The sequence below is a fragment of the Haemorhous mexicanus genome, chromosome 2 (genome assembly GCF_027477595.1).
Source record: "Haemorhous mexicanus isolate bHaeMex1 chromosome 2, bHaeMex1.pri, whole genome shotgun sequence".
Taxonomy (NCBI): domain Eukaryota; kingdom Metazoa; phylum Chordata; class Aves; order Passeriformes; family Fringillidae; genus Haemorhous; species Haemorhous mexicanus.
Genome location: NC_082342.1, coordinates 95,883,335 through 95,903,989, shown reverse-complemented (window position 1 = coordinate 95,903,989; position 20,655 = coordinate 95,883,335). Strand labels below are relative to the sequence as shown.

General features: G+C 39.5%; 2 protein-coding genes across 2 annotated transcripts in view; one reads left to right on the top strand and one right to left on the bottom strand.

Moving 5' to 3' along the window:
• Window positions 1-20,655, bottom strand: part of RASA3 (RAS p21 protein activator 3) — a 170,994-nt gene that overhangs the window by 138,294 nt on the left and 12,045 nt on the right. The gene's annotated exons all lie outside the window — the stretch shown is intronic.
• Window positions 8,105-12,605, top strand: CFAP97D2 (CFAP97 domain containing 2). The gene is made up of 3 exons (XM_059840319.1): window positions 8,105-8,201; window positions 10,573-10,726; window positions 12,557-12,605. Exons 1-3 carry the CDS (start codon window positions 8,105-8,107, stop codon window positions 12,603-12,605), a joined length of 300 nt encoding a protein of 99 aa, XP_059696302.1.

Here is a 20,655-nt window from a genome sequence, read left to right as displayed (position 1 = left end):
TTTCTGTCAGCATTTGCTTTCAGTTGAAAGCCTTTGTTGCTTCACCCTGCTTTGTCTGTTCTTAGGAGGTCGCTGTTCTTCAGGCTCCTGAGTTTCCTCCTCTGCGCTGCTCTTAGGAGGCTGACACCTCTCCTACAGCAACATGGTCCTTGCCTGCACTGGTAAGTGTCCCTCATTCCAGCCACAGATTTAGCAATGCCTCATGCAGAAAATTTGGCTGATTTCCTCCTGTAAAGCTTGGCAAGGGTCTGATATAAAAAAATACCGAGAAGTAAAAAAACCTGCCAGCCAAAGAATCAGCAACACCCTTCAGCCTGCACGCGCAGGAGTCTGACACCCTCGCTGCAGCCATTGCTGCAGTGACATTTGTACCCAGGGGGGCACGTGGCTGAACATAGACCCTCACCTGGGAGGCTGCCAGGAAAATTCACCCTGCCCTCTGTCCCCAGGCATGCTGGCCTCTGGCTACAGGCCTGCTGTTCAGCAGCAAGAATCTACCCCACCCAAATGCCTTCTCCATGGCCAGCACCAGGACAGGGAGGTTATCACCCAGAAAGTGACCCCTCCTCAGGCAAAGGTGGGAGACAGGGCTCTGGCCTTACCTCTGTCTAACTACCCTGTATCATCCATCCAGGCAGTGAGACCAGCCTTCCCCAGAGAGCTAAGGGCTGCTGCACAAGCAAACAGACCTCGGTGCAGGAGCTCAGTCAATTGCTCAACAGTTGTGTCCTGCCCTGTCCTCTCCCTCTGTGTCCTTCTCCCACATTAAAACCCCTCAGGAGGATTAGCTGTCAGGGCTAGTCTTCTTGGCAACTTTTCTGGAGATCAAGGAAATTGTTCATTCTAGTAAACATAGTCCAAGAGATTTTAAATTGTGTAGGTAGATATAAATACATATAGATAAACAGAACTCTGTGTGATTATAGCAATGTTTTTCCCTTCCTCTTCCTCTTTTCCCACCCCTTTCCCTTCTCTCAATTTCTCAGACAATAAGTGGGAAACAACCTCTTTTTTTTCCCCAGCCAAAAATTAATTCTTGCTCAAAACTTCCAGAAGGGGTCAAGTCTAAAGGAAGCATCTGGTCAATCTGCTTTTGTACTGCAGTGGGGGCTGTGGGCCTCACATCCCCTCCCTCTGCACCACTCAGCACTGCCAGCACTTGTGCCACACTTTGTTCACACTCGTGCACAAGGGCAGGCAGCTCTTGATGGAAGCCCCAGGGTATGCTGCATGCACAGACAGAGCACATCCCACTCATCCCAGCACAGCTTCCAGCTGCTTTTTTTATCCCCCTGACTACAGATGGACTCTTCAACTACTGACTTGGGTGATTTGTTCATGAGTTATCTGATAAGGGGTTGTGCTTGCAGGGTCAGAGTCACAGCACAGGGTCCTGTCATGTAACATTCTGAACTGACCAAACAATAATTTGGCTTCTCTCAGCATCTTGAAACGCACATCCAGGGACAGGCAATGAATGAGGGCAGACTGGGCTTGATCCTGAAACACACCCACAAGTGGCTCCCATCCTGTGCTTCAGTCTGTGCATATGTTCAAAGTCAGCCAGAGTAAAACACTTCATAGAATAAGGTAAGAAATAGCCACAACTTCAAAATAGTCAGGAAAGCTGTCAAAAAAAAAAAAAAAAAACAAAACAAAACAAAAAAAAAACAACCCAGCAGATATTTTCCTCTTCCTGCATACAGAAAAGCTTTTAAGCCTTAGAAAATGCACTGTGACAATCTTGCATTCTCTTAGTAAATATACCAAGTTCACAGCAAATTAAAACATGAAAAAGGCACTTCTGGTCATGGTGAGCAACAGTACCTCCAAACAGATGCTCTCTGTGGGGTGTGCAATGGCAGAAGAAGCATTTTTTTAACTTATTCTGTAACTGGGCAGTAAACATGAGCAGTTGCTGTAGCTAGCAGCTCCTGAGTCAGCCCAAGCTCTTCTGCTGGCAAAGGGGGTGGGAGAGGAAAGGGCAGTGACTCACTAATTTGCAACATAGTGGGAAGTAACTCAAGAATCAAATTCCCAGCAGCAGTACCACCTGCAGAGCTTACAGCCATATATATTTTATTTAAAAATCAGACCAAAACAAAAGTGAGATTAAAAAACAAACCCAGAAACCTATGAGAGCCATAGGGTGCTGAGACCTTCAATGAGAAACTGAGCACACCAAGATTAACAAGTTGACAAAGTAGTCTGGTATTGACTACCATGCTCGTATGCTGCAGAAAACACAAGTCTCTCTGCTGTGTGTGAAAGCTAAATGTATTTGTGTCTTAAGACATTATGAAAAATTAATTTTTTGCAAAAAATAAAAACATTCTCACATTCATTATCTACTCATTTCTCATCTGTTCTTTAGCAAGTACCTTTTGCTATTAAGAAATTACATGCAAGTCCAGTCTGTAGATTTTTAAGGATGCTCCAGTAGACTGCTTTGACTAAGCAGTGAACCACCATTCTAAAGGTTTTCCTCCTGTAGCTCTAAGTTTAGAAGTGAAGTTAGAACTAGAGGTAGGACCTACTGTCCCTGTCTTCCATTACCATCTTCTGATAGAAAGGACTTGCTGGACCTTAGGTAGCTCAACATGAAGACAACCATTGAAACTGCTGAGTTTTTCTTTCCTTATGTCAAAATAAAACAAAACCCAGCAATATTAATTTCCCCCAAAACCCAGTTTAGAATGCATACACGCACAGTTTCTGAGGGTAGAAAGAGAATAGGCAACCAAGGAGGATGTTTAAAGCCACTTCCCTTCACAAAATTTAATTGAGAAGCATCTGGAAACCCATGCCAAGTGATTTCATTTCTTACTGGGCCATGTTTCCATCAACCTAAGAGTCTATGCTTTTCTTATATTTTAAGGGCTTCATCAGTTAAAAGACAATGATGTCCCTCAGATCAGTACAAAACAGATTATTAAACATATAACATTTAAAAGACCAAGGCCAAGGCCCTGCCAAGCACTTTTATTTGTTCAAGAGCAAAATATAATTGTGTTTTGTGCACAATTTTATATAGGTATTTGAAAAAATGCACTTAAATTCTGTACTCTTTATTGACTGACATTCTCCACATCTTTCTTTTATATTAACAAGAAATTAAGAACACAAACAGTGGGAAAAAAACCACTCTTCATTTCCTTCCATCATTTGTTGGAAAATAAGAGTGTTTGCCTTACAGCTCAAAATTAGTAGGTATCAAGATTTTAATTATATGTCTGCTTGTGCTGTTTAAGCTCCATTTCACACCAAGTGTAATAAAAATCACTAATGCCTATAATCAAGCTTACTTCAAACACTGAAATGAAAAAGATAATCAAGACATATTAGAAAGAGCACGGGCACTGATTTTGTGTTGGGTAGTTGTGTGATAGATGTGTTGCTGCATCCACATGAAGCACTGTGGAAGATCAACCTGCACAAACTGCCTTGCAGTAAAGAGGAATATCCCTGGTTCATCCTTGAACAGACCAATTCTCATTAGTGAATTTTGGTACTATCTGCCAAAGGTTCCCTCCCTACTTCCCAGTACTTCTATATAATGTGCATTAATCTACCTGTTTTAGAAGACCCATGGCAGCTGTAAGTTGTAATTCAAGTCTTCTCCTTAGGAACTAAGGACCTTATAAAGAAAATGCATGAACCAAAAGCAAACTTCTTCAGGAGTCTGCCAGACCCAGCTTCAGGGTGCTCCACACCATGAGGACAGAAAGCTCAAATGATCTGTGTCAGTTCAAAGTCGTCTTTAGAGGAGACCGAGCTGATCTTGAATGAGCAGAAGAACCCTTCCTATTTTTGAGGGCCCAAGTAAATGTCTTTGCCTGTTCTCTTTTCTGCCAAATACTGCCTAAGAAGAATGAAAGCCAAGGTGGCTGTGGATGAGAACCAGTAGTCAGCTTGGTAAATGGCTTTTGGAAGTCTGTTTTGACTGTTTTTCTTAGCAGTCAGATATTAAGCAGATAAAGAAAGGTGAAAAGTCTGTTAAACCCCAGAACTATTTCAGTATGAACACATTTGCCCTGGCTTTTGAAAAGTGCATTTTTAATCAATGAAATAAATGTTCTAAAAAATGTACTGCAGAGCAAAAGACCACACTGTGAGTTTGTTCAGAGTATTACTGAGGTGTGCCATGCAATTCAAGACTCAGTAAATATAACCCGCTATGCAGTCCTTTACGTATTTGTATGAATTAATCATACAATTATAGATTGGTTTGGGTTAGAAGGGACCTTAAAGATTGCTGGTTCTAACCCCCCTGCCAGGGATCTTATTAATGGCTTACACCACTGTCTTTCCTTCACCAGTGAGAAGCAGAGCTGGTTTGAGAAGCATAACTGGTAATCTATTTAATATATGAATAAAATACTCTTTGCTATAACATTCAGTTTTGTTTTCTATTTGTTAAATGCATTGTTTGAAATGCTACCACCAGCTATTCATTCCTTTTCTGAGCAGCGATGCCATGACAACCCCCACGTGACTTGCTACAAGCATACCACAAGTCTCCAGGGCTTTGCTTTAGAAAAGACTCAGATTGGTGTTACTCACACTTTTTTTTTTAAAGAGCCCAGTTTCAGAGATGCTTTATTTTGCAGAGATGCATCAAGCCTACCTGTCAATTCTACCATGTGACAACAACTATTTCAGCTAAAATGGGACAAAGCAAAGTATGAAGAACTCAAGAAAAGGGTGGGTACAATTGTTTGATAAAGAGCATGTTCTTTAATACTTCATCAAAGAATATGCTTACCCAAAAGGACTACAGAATCTCTCTATTCATTCTTAATGTGCTTAATGTGAAAGCAACTGATGAGCAGGAAAGTAGAAGAGACATGTTTTGAGAATATCCAGCAAATGTATGTATAGTTTTTGTGTCCATTTAGGGTATCATAATGATTTTCACCAAATTTAGAAGGGAAAAAGATTTGATTAGTCATTTGCATAGTAGTAATGCAGGACTGTGCCCTCTTCAAAATCCATAAGCAGTGAATAGCATCGGTGATGATTCAACTGCATTGCGACCTTAGTAAGATTGTATCACAATATAATTAGCTTTAATATGGAGAAATAGTTCTTCATTATTTCCAGAAATAGTTCTTCATTATTTCAAGAGTCTGGTCTGCTTCATTAACTGTGCACAATCTCCTTCCTTCCACCACTTCCTTCCTTCCTTCCTTCCTTCCTTCCTTCCTTCCTTCCTTCCTTCCTTCCTTCCTTCCTTCCTTCCTTCCTTCCTTCCTTCCTTCCTTCCTTCCTTCCTTCCTTCCTTCCTTCCTTCCTTCCATTTGACTTGCAGGTGGAAAAAAGTTAAAGATGAGGTATAGAATTGAATTTGACATATACTTCTAACTAAATTGACAATACTGAAATGAATAAATTCATTTCTGTATGAATTAACCTCAAGAGGCTCAATACTGTTTATAAGCATGGCTATTTAAACAGTGGCTCTTTTAAAGGAGGGAACTGATACCAGTGTAGCTGAAATACCCTCAGCATCCACTGTTCATACAGAACTCTCCTTTGTTCAGTGTGCAGAGCAGTGTACTTCATATGTGCATGAAGGGCAGAATAGAGGTTAGAGATCACCATGATATATAGTGAAGAAATGTATTTCTATAGAACAAAATATTTCCCATGACTCAATTGCTCTTGGATTAAAAACAAATCTTAATTTCTAAGTACAAGAGATGAGAAAGAATATCCATCATGTTGAGTGAAGGATGGCTTAAAACGTACAGAATTTTGGTTTTTATTATGGGGTTTGCACCAAGCAGTGATTAACAAGGTCCCCAGTGACCAGAGTAGCCTTTCCAAGGCTGCCCCTGTGTTGTCATGCTGGTGCTTCAAATTCCCATGCTGGTTTCCCAGAAAATTCACCGTGCCTTGTCCTGGCACAAACACAGGCTTGCTGCAGTGAGCAACAGCTACCAGAGCGGAGGTACCTGCAGCTGTGGCACCTGGGGGCAGCAGGGCACTTTGGCAGGTTGTCCTGAATGTCACAGCCCCCTGGAGCCCGGGCTTCTGATCTACCAAGAGAGAAAGAAATCACTCTGAGAAAACATAAGGGTCACTGCTTGGGGATGTGAAGGCTTTGCTTTGTAGGAGCTCACAAAAAAATGAACCAGAGCAAGAGAGAAAGGGGAAATAGGAAGCAAGGAAGAAAACAAGGTACACTTTTTGGAGAAGACCACTGAAAAGATGGCAATGTTTAGGGATAAATTATAATTTTCTCCATGCTGCAAGGTACAAAAAATGTCAAAGTGTTTTTTATGAACCCAGGAGAAAATGCATCCAGTCTGAATAATTTTGCTATTTTCTTAATAGAGGAAAGGGTGGGGGGGGGGAATCAAAAGACACATCTCTTCTCTGCAATATTTTGCATAGAATTTAAAAATATAATGGTTCCAAAACCATCTGTAAGGTACTACAACAGATATAAACATGGGCTTATAAATGCCTGGGTTAACCTACTGTTGTGCATATAAGAACAAGACAGAAATTGTTCACAACAATTCCCAGAAAATGAAATTATATTGATATGAATTCTACAGAAGAAATCCAGTTTTTAAACCCACCTTTTGTTGTTTCAAGTTTGGAAGAGTTTGCATATCTACAAATTAAAATTTGAGTTTGCATAAATATCACATTTTGTTCTTCACACTGGTGATTTGTACTGACTGGTACAGTGACAACCCTCTTTTACAAATTACATGCCTTCTTAAAGTCATTTTTAAAATAACTTATTAGTATGATAATTAAAGGCACCTGAAGAATCAGAGGAGATAGCAGCAGCAGCCAAAACTCTCATAGGTTTGCCAAGTTTAGTTTTGCTATCCAGTAAAAGTCAGCTATTTAACATGATGGCATCTAGAAAGGATGCAGATGAGCCCTGTCATCATCCCCTGAAAACAGCTGGAGTTGAGAGCAGTTTCCTTCTGGCATCCCACCTCCTCTGAGATGACTGCCACAAAAAAAGCAGCTGAATGTTTTCACAGGAAGCCAAGCAGCTCAAGCAAATTTCAGACTAAGTTAGAAACTGCTAAACATTATCCCAGTCAATGCTGTAAATTATCCACAGCAAGGAACCTGTCCTGGTGGTATGTATGACAAGTCTGCTATCAGGGACTCAAGCCTGGTCTTTGGCTCATCACAAAGGTGCTTCAGAAAGAGACATGGAAGACTTCTGTTGCATTCAGGCAGTGCTTTGGTCATGTCCTACACTGGGTAGTTTCTGTTGGTGATGTGCTTGCTGCTTTGACTTGTCAGTCTCTTATTTTTTAAATAGCAAGTATTCCTCTCTTCTTTACATGTCACTGAGTCTGCCTGAGCTGGAACACTTCATGTGTAAGTTATGAGAGAGGGAGAATTTATTTCATGACAGACATTCATAGTTTCAGCTGATCCAGTGTCACTCCCTGCAGAAGACCACTCTGAGAGAAAGTGGTCTCCCCTCTTAATCCTCTCTTGCTCTACTCCATTACCAGCTTTTCTTCCATGGGGTTTACTTAGTCCAACACAGCTCACAGATTATTCTTCTCCCTCATATGTTGCATGGCTGTTTAGGTCAGATGGAGATAAATATTAGTATGCTGCTCAACTACCAACTCCTTTAGAATTATTAGCTCTATAGTTGCTCTTAATGATTATTCTAAAACGCTAATAAGAAGAGTCCTAGGAATACTTTCAACACAAGAAGTCCTTTTCCAGTATTCTTGCCCCTCTGGCAGCATCCTAAATAAGTATTCTTTTGAAAGACCTGACTTATCTTAGGAGTACCTAGTGCTTTCCTACACTAGTCTTTTTATTTCTGCTGGATACCTAATGAAAAATGCCTGCCTTCTCTTAGACAGTCATTTCTGTATCAGAGTATCAACCCAACTGTAACAAGACTGTATGCATTTTCTACATTTTTCCAGCATAAAGTAGACTTTGCATCTCCAACAGGCTTTAGAACTTTCTTGAATGTTTTCATTTTCCACTACTCTTCTAGGCAAGTCTGGCTTTGCCAATGCAATGAATCATGTGTTTAATAGTGTTACTGCCAGCTAACAAAACAGAACACAGGAATTAAAAGATCTTCCATAGTGATATGGAAGGATATTTCCAACAAGAAAGGAAAAACATTCCACTTCTGTTGCAGATCCAGACAGCAAAACCATTAGTGGACACACATGCCCCAACAATACAGGCTGAAGTTATAGTATTGGCTGTTTCACTGGGCCTTCACATCTCCTCTGAGAGAAGATAAAGAACCTAGCAGAAGGCCACCATTTCAGGGCCTTTTTTTTCCCCACAGTGAAGTGACTGTTGCAACAGGACTATCAGGATCCATGAATAGCACATTCCCAGCAACATTAAATAATTTCTTTTATATTTATGATTATTGATGAAATCAGAGTTCCAGATTAACAAGTGCTAAAGTGTTCAAATAGCCTCCTAAGATGTACTTCTGCACAGCCAAGAAAATACCATTGCAAATAACAAGAATAGCACAATCACCAAGATACAGAGCAAAGAACTGAATAATGGGATGTTAACATATTCAAAGCAAAAGAAATAACAATGGGTAACCTTGACTGGCAGTTATCCTTCAAAATCTTACTGCTCCCAAGAGACAAATTTTTAATAACAGATGAGAGTGGAAAATAAATTGTTAGCTAATTTTCTCTGCTCACTAAAAGGAAACAACCACAATTAAAAAGAAAAAAAAAAACAAAACTTGAATGTAAGCAAAGTAGAAAATATATGCAGCTAAATCCTGTCAAAGACTTAATTTCCAACAGAGTGCCCCTCAGGCAATGGGAGTATAACCCATATAAGGACTTCAGAATTAATTTCCTTAAAATTTTTTATCATCTCACTGTGTGACATAATAATCCCCAGGCACCTTAAAACCATTTCACTAGCAAAACAATTCATTTCTTCTTCATGCATAAATTCACATGCTATATTAGGATGTGGGTTCAATTGCTGGTGTTAATTTTTTTCCCATTACTGTAAAAATAATTGCTGAAGTTCCTTTGAAAATGAAACGCTGCATAACCCCCTACACAGAGGTTAACAAAAATACCAACAGGAAACCACTAGTCTTAGGCATGCTCCTTAGAACTACAGGTCCTGGTACCTCAAGGTGAGACTGGTTCTCTCTCATCCTCCTGATTTTTCCATACTCCCATAGAAAGAGGGGAGAAGAAAATAAAGAGATATTCTGATATCCAGTTTCTTTACAATCACTCTCCTCATGGTTATTTTGTCATGGGATAGCTTAATGCACCAGTTTTAGGTACCCTTATACTACAGTGTGACCAGCATCTGGCCTGCTTTGGTTGCAAAGCCCAGCCAACAAGGCAGATGCTCTAGATTTCCTCCAGAAACCTGCTATTCTAACATTAGCCACTCAAAACTGTCAAATCTGGATGAGCAGGATTTACTGTTTGTTTTGAATAGGACTTTGGAGTGTCTAGAGAATCAAGTATGAGGAAGGAAAGGATGAGAAAGGAAAATACTGAGTTAGTATGCTCAAAACAAGACTATTCCTTCAGCAATTCTGTTCCAAGAGCCTTTTGAGGACGAGATGTTGAAGTCCAGCTATGAAAATTGTGCTTTCCCTGTTTTCCTCCATCTGACCTTTCTCTTGTTATCTTCAATTCAGCCCTTCCAGAAAAGGCATTGTTGGGCCTCAGATAGTCACACAAATAATTTCAAATCTCTTCAACTCTCTCTCATTCCTTCCCAATCCCCACAAACACACTTTTAGCATGGATATGTGTTCTTTGAAAAACAACATGGTAACATTCCTTTACAAATTAGAAAATGCCTCAGGGTGTCCAAAGATATTCTCTCTCTTCCACTGGACTATTTGCATTTTTATCCACTGTTGACACTGTTAACTTTAGAAATTGAGATTAATAATATCTTCCATTTTTAAATCAAATTTTAAAAGGCTTAAAATCATGACAATGATGAAAATAACTAGCTTATCCTTCCTCATATATCTCTCTCCATTTATTCATTGCACCCAGTGGTTTCTTCTCTACTTATAACAGCCTTCAGTCCCTCCAGGACAAAAATGGCCTGCAACTGGACTTAACCAAATCTTACTGAAGTCAATGGAAAAGTTTCTATTTGATCCAAAACCCATCAAAGATAATGGAGAGAATCCCACTGACTTTACAGAAATCTTGATATGTGCCATACAATCCTAGCTTTTGATAAGAGCCTATGAAGGCTGCTAGAGACAAAAATTGTGATGACGATTCTGGAAATCACAATGACAAATATTTATAGAAATTCTGCTTACACTAATGAAATGCATTCAGTAATCATGCAGGCTGTGGTTGCAGGAGAGTGTTTCAGGGTTCAATTCACAGCATTGCAAAGGGCTTTGTCTCCCTGTGTTACTATGAAAATGGTGCAAAAAGGGTTCTCTCCACAATAGCACAGAGCTTTACCTGATCAGTGTCTTGTGGCATGCTGTGTAGAAAAGGGAACAGCAATTTTGAACACCTCATTGGGTAACCATGATACATCACTGCTGCTTGTTATGCCCTTGTAAAAACAGAATCATTTATTTATCCCTTCTATACAAAAAGTTGGAGGAACACCAACTTTCTGCTACTGAAAGAGAGAAGTATTTGCTGCTAGAGAAGATGTCCTGCATATTGAGAACAAAGGGACAAACTGACAACAAAAATGACTATAAGTCCAAAAGGTAACATCAGCAGCACTATTTCCATGTAGTTATTAAATTTCCTTCCCAGTGATAAACATAGCTAAGGATAAACTGCTCTGTGAGGACATATTTAAAAGGCAGCCTAAGGTATAATCAACACTTCAGAAAGCCATTTGCTTGTCCTGTCACATGAAATCTAATGCCAGGTCATTTTCCTCCTACACTCTATTGAAGAGACGATGGCTTTAAATTAGTTTTTCACTTTAATAACTGAGGGAATAAAAACAAATAGAAAGGGGAAATGTTGCCCTACTTTAAGAAAATAATTGAAGCAAACCTGTTATGTCTCAGCAAAGCTGTTGATCCTGCTAAGTGAGTCATTGCTGTTGACTTTGCCAGTTGTTCCTACAGACACCACCAGAAAAAGGTAGGCCCAAAGCTGAGTGATGAAATAAAGCCAGAGCAAAAATATAATTAAAATTAAAATTAAAAAAAAAAAAAGTGGAGCAGGAAGCAGGCAAAAGTGAAAATTTAATTTGCTGCTTAAAGGAGACTAAGCAAAGATTTATCACTGGAGAGAACCGTCTTAAAAATTTTTGATTCAGCAGGAAATTCACATCCCAAATAGGGCACAGCAAACCAGTCAACAACAGGGACAAGTTTTTGAAGTGAAGGGTTTGTATAGTTCAGGTGGTGGTTGTTATCTCCTGTGATTCATTTGCAGCCAGTCTACTTCTTGATAGACTGACTACTCACCAAGCCCTAAAGTGTCTCCAGAAAGCCAACGCTGCTCAGCTGAAATGACCCAGGTAGAACTCACTACACATCACTGTCACAAATATCCTTTTGCACAGTTCCTTCACCAGAGGCAGAGTTGGTCATGGGCACATCATGCAAATCCACATCATAACACTTACAGCTTGTCATTAGTGAATAATATCCAGATCTGTGCAGGCATCAACAAGAATTACTTAATCCCACTGCTGAAGCTGTGATTACACAAGACACAGAAGGAGCAGAGCATCCTCCTTTCCATTCTTTCTCTCCATTCATGATTCAAATGGCAAACTCCTATTGTCTTCTTTGGATCAACTCTGGTTTTCACTAAACCTCTCCATTAGCTAATTAAATTTGTGACAGCAGCAGAAAAATAACACAACAAAACCAAAGAAACCTGGATGGTTTTTCTGCCACTTTCTGCAAAGTCATTAATTCCAGGGCTGCTGCAAGGGATGGAGAGGACCACACAGCGGGAGCAGGGGGGAGATGAGTGGGGGAAGGAAAAGCATGGGTCCTTTGATTTTTTGGTGGCAGGAGACTGTTGTGAGATCAACTCAGCTGCCTGGAAAATTGCAGTCTAAGAAAGCACAGAATGTTTCCAAGGCATTTGAGGCAGTAGACTTGTCTCCACTATCTTCGTGCCTCTCAACTCAGTATATCAGATTTGTACACAAGAGAAACTTATAAACCAAAGTAACAGAAGTCGATGATTAAGCATTTCAGACACCAGCCATCCCCTCGTCTACAGTACTGCACTACTGCAATTCCAAGATTGGAGGGTTGACACTATTCTGAGATAAAGCTATAGAATTGTTCCTCTTGCAAAATGTCCCAAAATTCCACATAGGCAGGAGTGCGTTTGGAACACACTGCACAAAGTCTATTCTCTTAAGAAGGACAAAAAGATTGGGTTACAAGGGCCAGTTAATGCAGATCAAGAAGCAGCAAGCCCCTGTAAAGGAGGTATAAAATTTCAGGCAAAATTCCCCCTAACAGAAGATTGATGAATACTTCACATTCTGGATTTCCAGGCATGGGAACACAAAGTGTGAAGAAGTCTGATTCTACTTATATGGTTTTCCCCTCTAGTTTAATTGAAGAAAAACGAAAGCAGTGGAAAGTGAACCAGGAGAACTGAGCCATTCTGGATAGAATTACAAAGTCCCAGCCTCAGTATCAGGTTCAATGATGGCATGAGGATTGGCAACAAGCTGAAAAATACATGGCCAACATTGCGAGATATCCTTGTGGGCAGTGTTAACCACAAAGCCAAAAGGTAGCCCTGAGCTTATGTTCTTTCCTTCACAGTTATTTCTGGATCAGAACTACTCACAGAGCACATTTTGCTGTACTTTTGTGCTGGGGATTAACTGCACGTGGCAGCCAGCCACACAATTAACAGCCTTTCACTTAATGCAGCCACTCTTATCAAATGAATCCCAGAGCGCTCTTCAGACTTTATTAGGCGATTTGTAACTGTGGTCGTTTCTACACTCAGCCTGTGCACCGTGGAGAAATGGTGCTCTCAGAAATAATCTAAAATTATTGAAGAAACCAGAAGCAACTGCTTACCAGTTCCCTGAGAGAAACAGCCAGACACTGCAACAACATTTAAGGTGACCAGAAGAGCACATGCATTGAGGGCTCCAAAACCTACACTGGCAAAGTAACCAGGTTCTTATTTTCATCAGTAACAGAGGTAAAGAAAATCGGCAACAAAATGGCTATAAGAGGTTTTAAGCAAGCTTTTCCAGAGAAAGAAAATTGATTGTTTTTTGCTTTTCCATGTCCATCTAGTGGGCTTTGAGCCCTCTAAGTCAGAAATTCCCAACTTTCCTTCCACACAAACCAGAGGGAAGCTGCAGCACTGCCCATCAAGTGGGGAGCTGGCATCAGCTCTGCCTTTACCCATCCCCCTTATTGCCTTGGACTGCCAGGCCTCTGTGGTCATGTGTCTTGATTTTTGAGGTATGTTCTCTGTCATTTGAGTCTGACACAGTATGGGGCTCATACTATCTGTAGGTTCACCATATTCACTTCCTTACTCATAACCTCTAGCTTGAGTTCAATGAAACAAATATTTTTGAAGCCAGTACTTTCTGAACACACGTAAATGGATTTTCAAAGGTGTAGCTCATCAAAATCTGCCTGAGTCTGTGGAGGACAGTAAATGGTATTTCTTCTATTCCGGGACTATCCTTTTGAAAAATCTTTGGTCCCAGTTCTAATTACAGAGGGCTTGTTCAGGAAAGGCAAAGAACTCAAAAGAAAAAGAAATTAATATTGTGGCACTGAAAACAAAAAACTACCCCAGCCTCTCCCCAGCTTCTGTCTGGACACAATTCTTGAATACAGATACATCAGTTTTACTAAAGCTTCCCAAAACTATTTAATCAGAGGCAAAAATCAAAACGAGAAAGCTTCAACCCAAACAGTAAAGACTTGACTAAGAAACTTCCAACTAAAAAAAAGGCTTCTACAATGAAAAATATGAGGCAGCTTTAATTGCTGGGGAGGCAACCAAATGATTATATAAAAAGTAGTATGGTTGTAAATCCAGGAGTTTCATAGTCAGAAAGTTCCAAAATTATGGAAAAGTAAAAGCCTGGCTGTATACTGCAGCCTTGCCCACATCAGCTGTTAAGTCTGTGCTCTGTAATTAACAGGTACTGGAACACCTGTAAGAAGTAGTCATTAGAAAACACTTTTTTCCACTCACTATTTCAGAAATGGTTAAGCCATTGTGAAGGACATTTGTCTTTTGGCAAATAAGCAAACCTGATGCAGATATCTGCTGCAAATCTCTTTATTACCAAGGGAAATTCAGTAAAGCTACAAATGAAAATAGGATCAGTGGAAGTATTTGGCAAGATCTGCCATAACTTGTGCTACTCTATGATCTCTCTATGATTTTACAGTTCACCTGCCACCAGTCCACAGTAAAACTTCAATACAGTACAAGTCATATCATTTCTTGTCATGTATTTTTCTACTCTCCCTCTGTTGCAATTGAAAACTTTTTACTAGTCACATGTATGCTCTAACAGCAGGAAAAAGTGAGAATCTTTTTTACATAAGGACATTCTTTACCAATTTCAACTGAAGAAAGAATTTATCTGAACCAGCTTTTCCACTGGCTTGACTGATGGAAATTGCTCTGACTCTGGTGGTTTAGGCAGTACTCATGAATGAAAGAAAAGCAGAATTCCCTTTCTTTCCTCTGGAAGAGGACTACGGCTGTATCACCAGCAAGCACCTGTCAGCTGTCTTTGCTAACCAAGAGAATAATCCTTAAAACAAGACCTATAAGGTTATTAAATCAAGGCAGTGACAGATTATTTTATATTTCTCATTTCTGTCTGCAAGAACAGTTAAAAAAAACTCAGACATCTAAATGAGATGGGGAAAAAAGAGAAAAACAGCTGAAACAAGTGTGAAAAGTAAGATGAAGGAAAAAGGAAGAGATCATGTTAATAATGGAAAGTAAAAGAACAGCTAGAACAAGACAGGGTTCCAGAAATAGCATTATTCCAGTACTCTCCTGTGAAAGCAATTTAGGAAGTAGCAAAGAATTCTTATTCCCTCTTGGATAATGACAGCATTTGGAAGTTTTACTGTCCTCAGCCTTCCTGCTTTGCCCTTATTCTGAAAGTCAGTCCTTTCCTGGCATAGTGAACCAGCAGAACAGGAGTCACAAACCCATTTTGTGATTGCAACCCTCTACATCAACATATTTTGATTTCTGTAGTTTAACTTAAAATACTGTTGTTCCTGTGCAGACAATAACTTCCCACACCAAAAACAGACTTGTGAGGATACTAACCTTTTTAACTATGCAACTAAACTTAGCAAAATTTGCAAACCGAACTGTAGAATTAGCTGGAGTGTGTTGGACAATCAGGTGGAAGGATTCATATAGTTTAGGATACTAGGGGGTTAAGTATTCTGTAAGAGTGTAGATATTAAAGACATTATGTCTTCAATATAGTGAAAAAAACCATGAAGCAAAATGACATAAAAGCCATTTCCCTTACTATTACCAACAAAATTCCTTTGAGACTATAACAGCTAGTAAAGAAAAAGCCTAACTGGGAAACTGACTATAAGCCAGCAACAACTGTAGCATAACTAATTGATCTGATTACGATTTGGACTTTTCTTCCATATGACAATTTTCACCTACGTATCCAAGGCCTCTCAAGCAAAGACCCAATAGGCTGACAGCAAATACTTCAGTGTGAGGGTTTTGGAAAATCTTCAGAGGCTCTGAAGCCCCTGAGCCACTTGCCACGAATGAGGGAGAGTTCTTAGCAGAGCAATTCTCTCCCACTGCAGCAACACTTCCTTCTTTACTCATGATTTCATGCAATTTTTGTGTCTGTCACAGTAATTGCATTCACAGAGTGAAAATACTAAAAATATATCAAATTTGTTTCAAGCTTCCTTTTTAATAGGATTTAGCAGCTTGAAACAAGGGGAAGCAGCACCACATGACTGATCAACCCTTTGCATGCTATAATCTACAACTCTGTTACACCACCATTGATCTATGGTGCAGGGGAGAGACACTTTTGTTCTGAAAACACATATTCCATATTACTTATTTTAAAATACAAATCTTCAAAAGAAAATGTGTATTAAAATCACAAATTATCTTAGCATAGCCAAGTAGGGTAGCAGCAATTATCTGCAATTATTAGGGTAGCAGGGTTATCAATTGAAACCAAGACTTAAACCAGTATCAGCTCTTCCTTTATTTAAAATAGAATTTCATCTGCAGTCATATTGGAGGCTGCACTTAGGAGAAAATACCTTAGAAAAGCATATCTTTCTCATTTGTAATATGGATCTGTTAAAATGATTGAAATTATGAAGAAAACTTCATAACTGAAGTTTATGAAACTCTAGCACACAAGACTATGACTTTTTAGTACTGAACTAAGAGTAGAAATACCCCCTACCATAACCACCACTTTACAGTACTTCAGTGACTGCCACACAGCTGCAAACTCCTGGCTTGAGAAAATTGGCAGTTTTCCAGGGCAAGATCCCCAAACTCACCAAACCTGAGAGAAAACTTCACCATGCCTAAGTGTCTGGCTCAAGAAGGAAAAAGGATTCTTGTTTGCCCAAAACAGAAGTGGGACTGGTCCAATATGCTGCAGCAACACACATCCTAGAGTGCATTGACTGTCCAGACCCCATGTGGAGGAGGTGACCTCCATGCAGTGGTCAACCACAAAGCTCCATGGCTGGATGGAGGTCATCTCAAGCCACCAGCCCTGATGGGAAAGTGCCAGGACAGACAAACTCAGCTTCTCTTGGTCACATATTATCTGTTTCCTTCAACAGTAGCTCATTTCTAAAAGAAAGATTATGAACCCTTTAAACAAGAGCCAGAAAGCAATTTAATGAACCAAAACTTCCTTTGCTATCAGAAGGAAGATGACAACTTGGCTTTAGCAGCAATTCTGATTTTTAACGAAAATATTCTATGCCCTTATGGCTGAACTCAAACACCCTGGAATTCCCCTGCTTCTCGTGGTTCTAGGTTGGATCATCAGGGTACACTGTAAGGGGCCAGCTATCCTTAACAAGCTACATCATTGAGCCCAAATATTTCTTATCTCCTTTTCTTCTTTAAAAGCTTCATTTTGGGATAATAATAACCTAAAACACTTGACCAAATGCCACTTCCCTTATAATTAAGTAGAAATCTTACTCTCTTCAAATCCCTGGCTCCAAAATTAAAACACTTTGCTACTGAAGCACTGGTATGATTAAAAACTAAATGCTTGAAACAAAAGAGAACTGAAGTACCACTTATAAAAAAGAATGTTAAGAGTTACAGGAAATGTAAATCTCAGGGTCAAGTTGTCATTCATTTTCACTATTGTAAATCCTGGCTAGCAGCTTTATCTTCACTGCACTTGCTGTGAATATTATAGCCTTACACTAAGAAACCATGTCAAAAAACCTCAGATTAACTAATTTTGAAGTTTTAAAGACATCTGGACTGAGATAAACTACCAGCTCAATGCCACGGGAAACACGAGGTCACTCTTTCCCTTTAACTCAATTTCTTGAGCCTCTCTTCCATTCTGTTTGTCTTATACTTGTGCTCGTGAAATCCTGAGCAAGGACAACTGCACAAGGAAAAGCTTTTTTTTTTAAAGGAGAATAGTCTTCCAGTGGGTTAATTCATTAAAGCAGTTCATTGAAGATGAATTTAAGACTAAGCAAGGAAGGAAGGAAGAAGTAAAGCCACATACTTGGTAAAGTAGAAAAACATTCACTCACTGCCTGGCAGTATTTAACACCAAAATAGCTCTCCTAAGGGCTGAGAGAAACACATGAAATCCAGTAAAATGGTTGCAACTCAATAATCCATGCTGGTTACCATAGAAAAGCTATGAATATAGACACAATAAGGGTTTGTCCAAGTTAGGAATGACTAATCTGGTATTCACACACACACCCCTTTAAACTGGACAAACACCAAGTATGAGTGTATTTATTTTATTATTTCTTCATATTTACCACAATAAAAGGCATATTACTTAAATATTCCCATTTTTTTTAACAGTTTTTATGATTTCAGGATCAAATTATTCACCAGGATTTCCAGGCCCAAATTTAAGCAAGAACAATGAGTTGAAACCATACTGCCTGCAGTTTTAAAAAATTGAGTCAGGTCTTCTAAAAATGTTGCACTTGTATAATTGCATTAAAAGTTGTAAAACTGAAATATGAATTGTGATTATTTTCAGTTGCTTTCCAGTTACAAAATATGCAGAGTTCATGTTTTCAAGTTTTCTTTTCCTTTTACAAAGTTAAGGAACCTTCTTTTGAAATATTCAGTGGATGCAGCAGCGGGAACTATAAAAAAATGGGGGAGGGAAAAAGCTGTTACAGTTTTATTACACAAAAGTTGTAATAAAACTGTAATAGTGAGGATCTTTTTTATTAGATACCAGGAAAAAAAATCTTTACTGTGAGGCTGGTGAGGCACTGGAACAGCTTGCCTAGAGAACTTCTGGATGCCCCATCCCTGGAAGTATATACAGACAGGTTAGATGGAGCTCAGAGCAACCTGGTCTAGTGAAAGGTGTCCCTATCCATGGCAGGGGGGTTAGAACTAATCTTTAAGGTCCCTCTCAATCCAAACCGTTCTATGATTCTATGATCTTTGTTCCTTGTTCTGTGATCTTTGTTCCTTTCCAACACTCGCGTTTGGCTCTATCCTAACGTCACTGAAGTCACCTCAACTGCTCTGTGTTTTAAATGTACTTCTAAAAATAAATGGTAATGCTTTTAGAAGAAGGGATGTAGGATTTAACTTGTATGTATTGAAAAACTACATCAGCACAAAAGAGCAAAGAAAGCATCAGTGTCATGCAGCCACAAGTAGCAGTTACCAGGATGGAGTACAGTACAATGGTTTGTTAAAATCTGTGGTTTGATCTGTCCCTTCAGTATTAAAATACTTTCATCCCACCATACAGCCTGCTGTGAAGGATTGAAATGACACCTTCACCTTGGAGCTGAGGAACTCTGGCATAAGGTTTACTGTCACACTAATCAGAGTGTCATTCCATGCCATTCTCACTATCTTCATTCCAAGACAAACCGACTAGGGCAACAAGGAAATCAGCTCAGGTATAAGAAAAATTTAAACTCTTCTCTTGAGTGTAACAGTTATTCCACAGTCCTCAGCCACTACCACAAATTCAAGCACGTTTACATAAGACTGGACATAGATAACCACAGAGTTTGAGGTCCAGGTTCACAAGTCAGTGAGAGGTTGGTGCCTGAAATATCATGTGGGGATGTCACTTCCTTGCCAACAAGAGGTGCAGATATTCTTTTGCTCTTCTACAGAGGAAAAGCCAGAGTCTGAACAAACATATGAACCACAGTGTGTAGAAGCACTAGAGTTTATTGGGCTACAGGAAGGCACTGTGCAATTTGTGATCGTGAAGTTCTGCTACAGCCCTCCAATTCACAAGCTCACTTCTACTGGGAATTCGTGAACAGTAATTATTAAACCATACCTGGGGGAAGATATGGCACATCAGGAGAAAGAACGTGCCCATGGTGGAAACAAAGAACACACAGGAAGGAAGGTGGAGACGTGATGGTTGATGTGCTACCGTGTTAGAGGGGAAAGTAATGAAAACCCCCCATGCCTGCTGTTGTTCCAGCCCTCAAACATCATTTCTAGCTGGGGCAGCCAAAGAAAAGTTAAATGAGGAAGGAAAGCTGAAATGGAACATCCTGGTCACCTCCACATCCGGCATCATCCTCTGTTTCCTTATTAACCAAATATAACCCAGATTTATTTCACTGTCACATTTTCTTTTGAATCAGCAGATTCTTTATTTTTTTCATTAAGGCAAAGCTTGCTAAAGCTGTTGGAAAACACATAAGCTCAAGCACAAGGATAATGGTTACAGTATATGTGTGTATGTAGAAATGATACACTACCACCTCCTAGCAATTCCCTTGTCTGAAAAAAGAACAAAAGGAGATAATACTACAAAAAATAGGGAAGTAATAATTTTCTTATATATTTAAGTAATGCTGAAATATTTCTTCAGCCTGTAGAAGCTTGACATTTACATGCACTGTTAAAGGAATAGAAGAAAATCCTTCTTTGGTATGAAAAGAGATGCACCTTGTGAAGTGAATCACAGCTACCTTTCTGCAGTGCTTTCTTTCAGTACTTTTTGAGATTGCTAATAACCCAAGAAAAGGAATTCAGCCACAGATGAGAAACATTTTTTGCTTTCTTACCTATTTCCTTGTTGCTCATGACCAACAGAAAATTATTTTACATTCTGCATCAACCAGCAAATTTTGAGTCTCATTTCCATTTTAAAACTCACAGTTCTCTTCATGAATTAAATATGGCATCTAGTAATACAATCGCTACAGTAAGGCTGGAATTTTAGTTCCAATAATACACTGATTAAACCCTGCCCTCAGGAGTTTCAGCTTTCAGCATGACAAAGGTTGCTTTGATTATCCAACGTCTGCATTATCTATGTATAAGGGCTTAAGTACAGTGCCATGATTTGGGAGGCATGTGGAATCGTGCCTGTCATATATAATCTATAGGCATACACACAAATTAAATCCCATTGAGCTGGATTCCCTGGTGCCTTCCCAGAGCTCAGCTGGCATAG

Coding starts and splice junctions, on each gene's coding strand:
- CFAP97D2 (XM_059840319.1), top strand. CDS start 8,105: ATGGAAGGATATTTCCAACAAGAAAGGAAAAACATTCCACTTCTGTTG. Junction 8,202..10,572: donor CACACATGCCCCAACAATAC/AGGCTGAAGTTA, acceptor GCCCTTGTAAAA/ACAGAATCATTTATTTATCC. Junction 10,727..12,556: donor AATGACTATAAGTCCAAAAG/GTAACATCAGCA, acceptor TTTCCCCTCTAG/TTTAATTGAAGAAAAACGAA.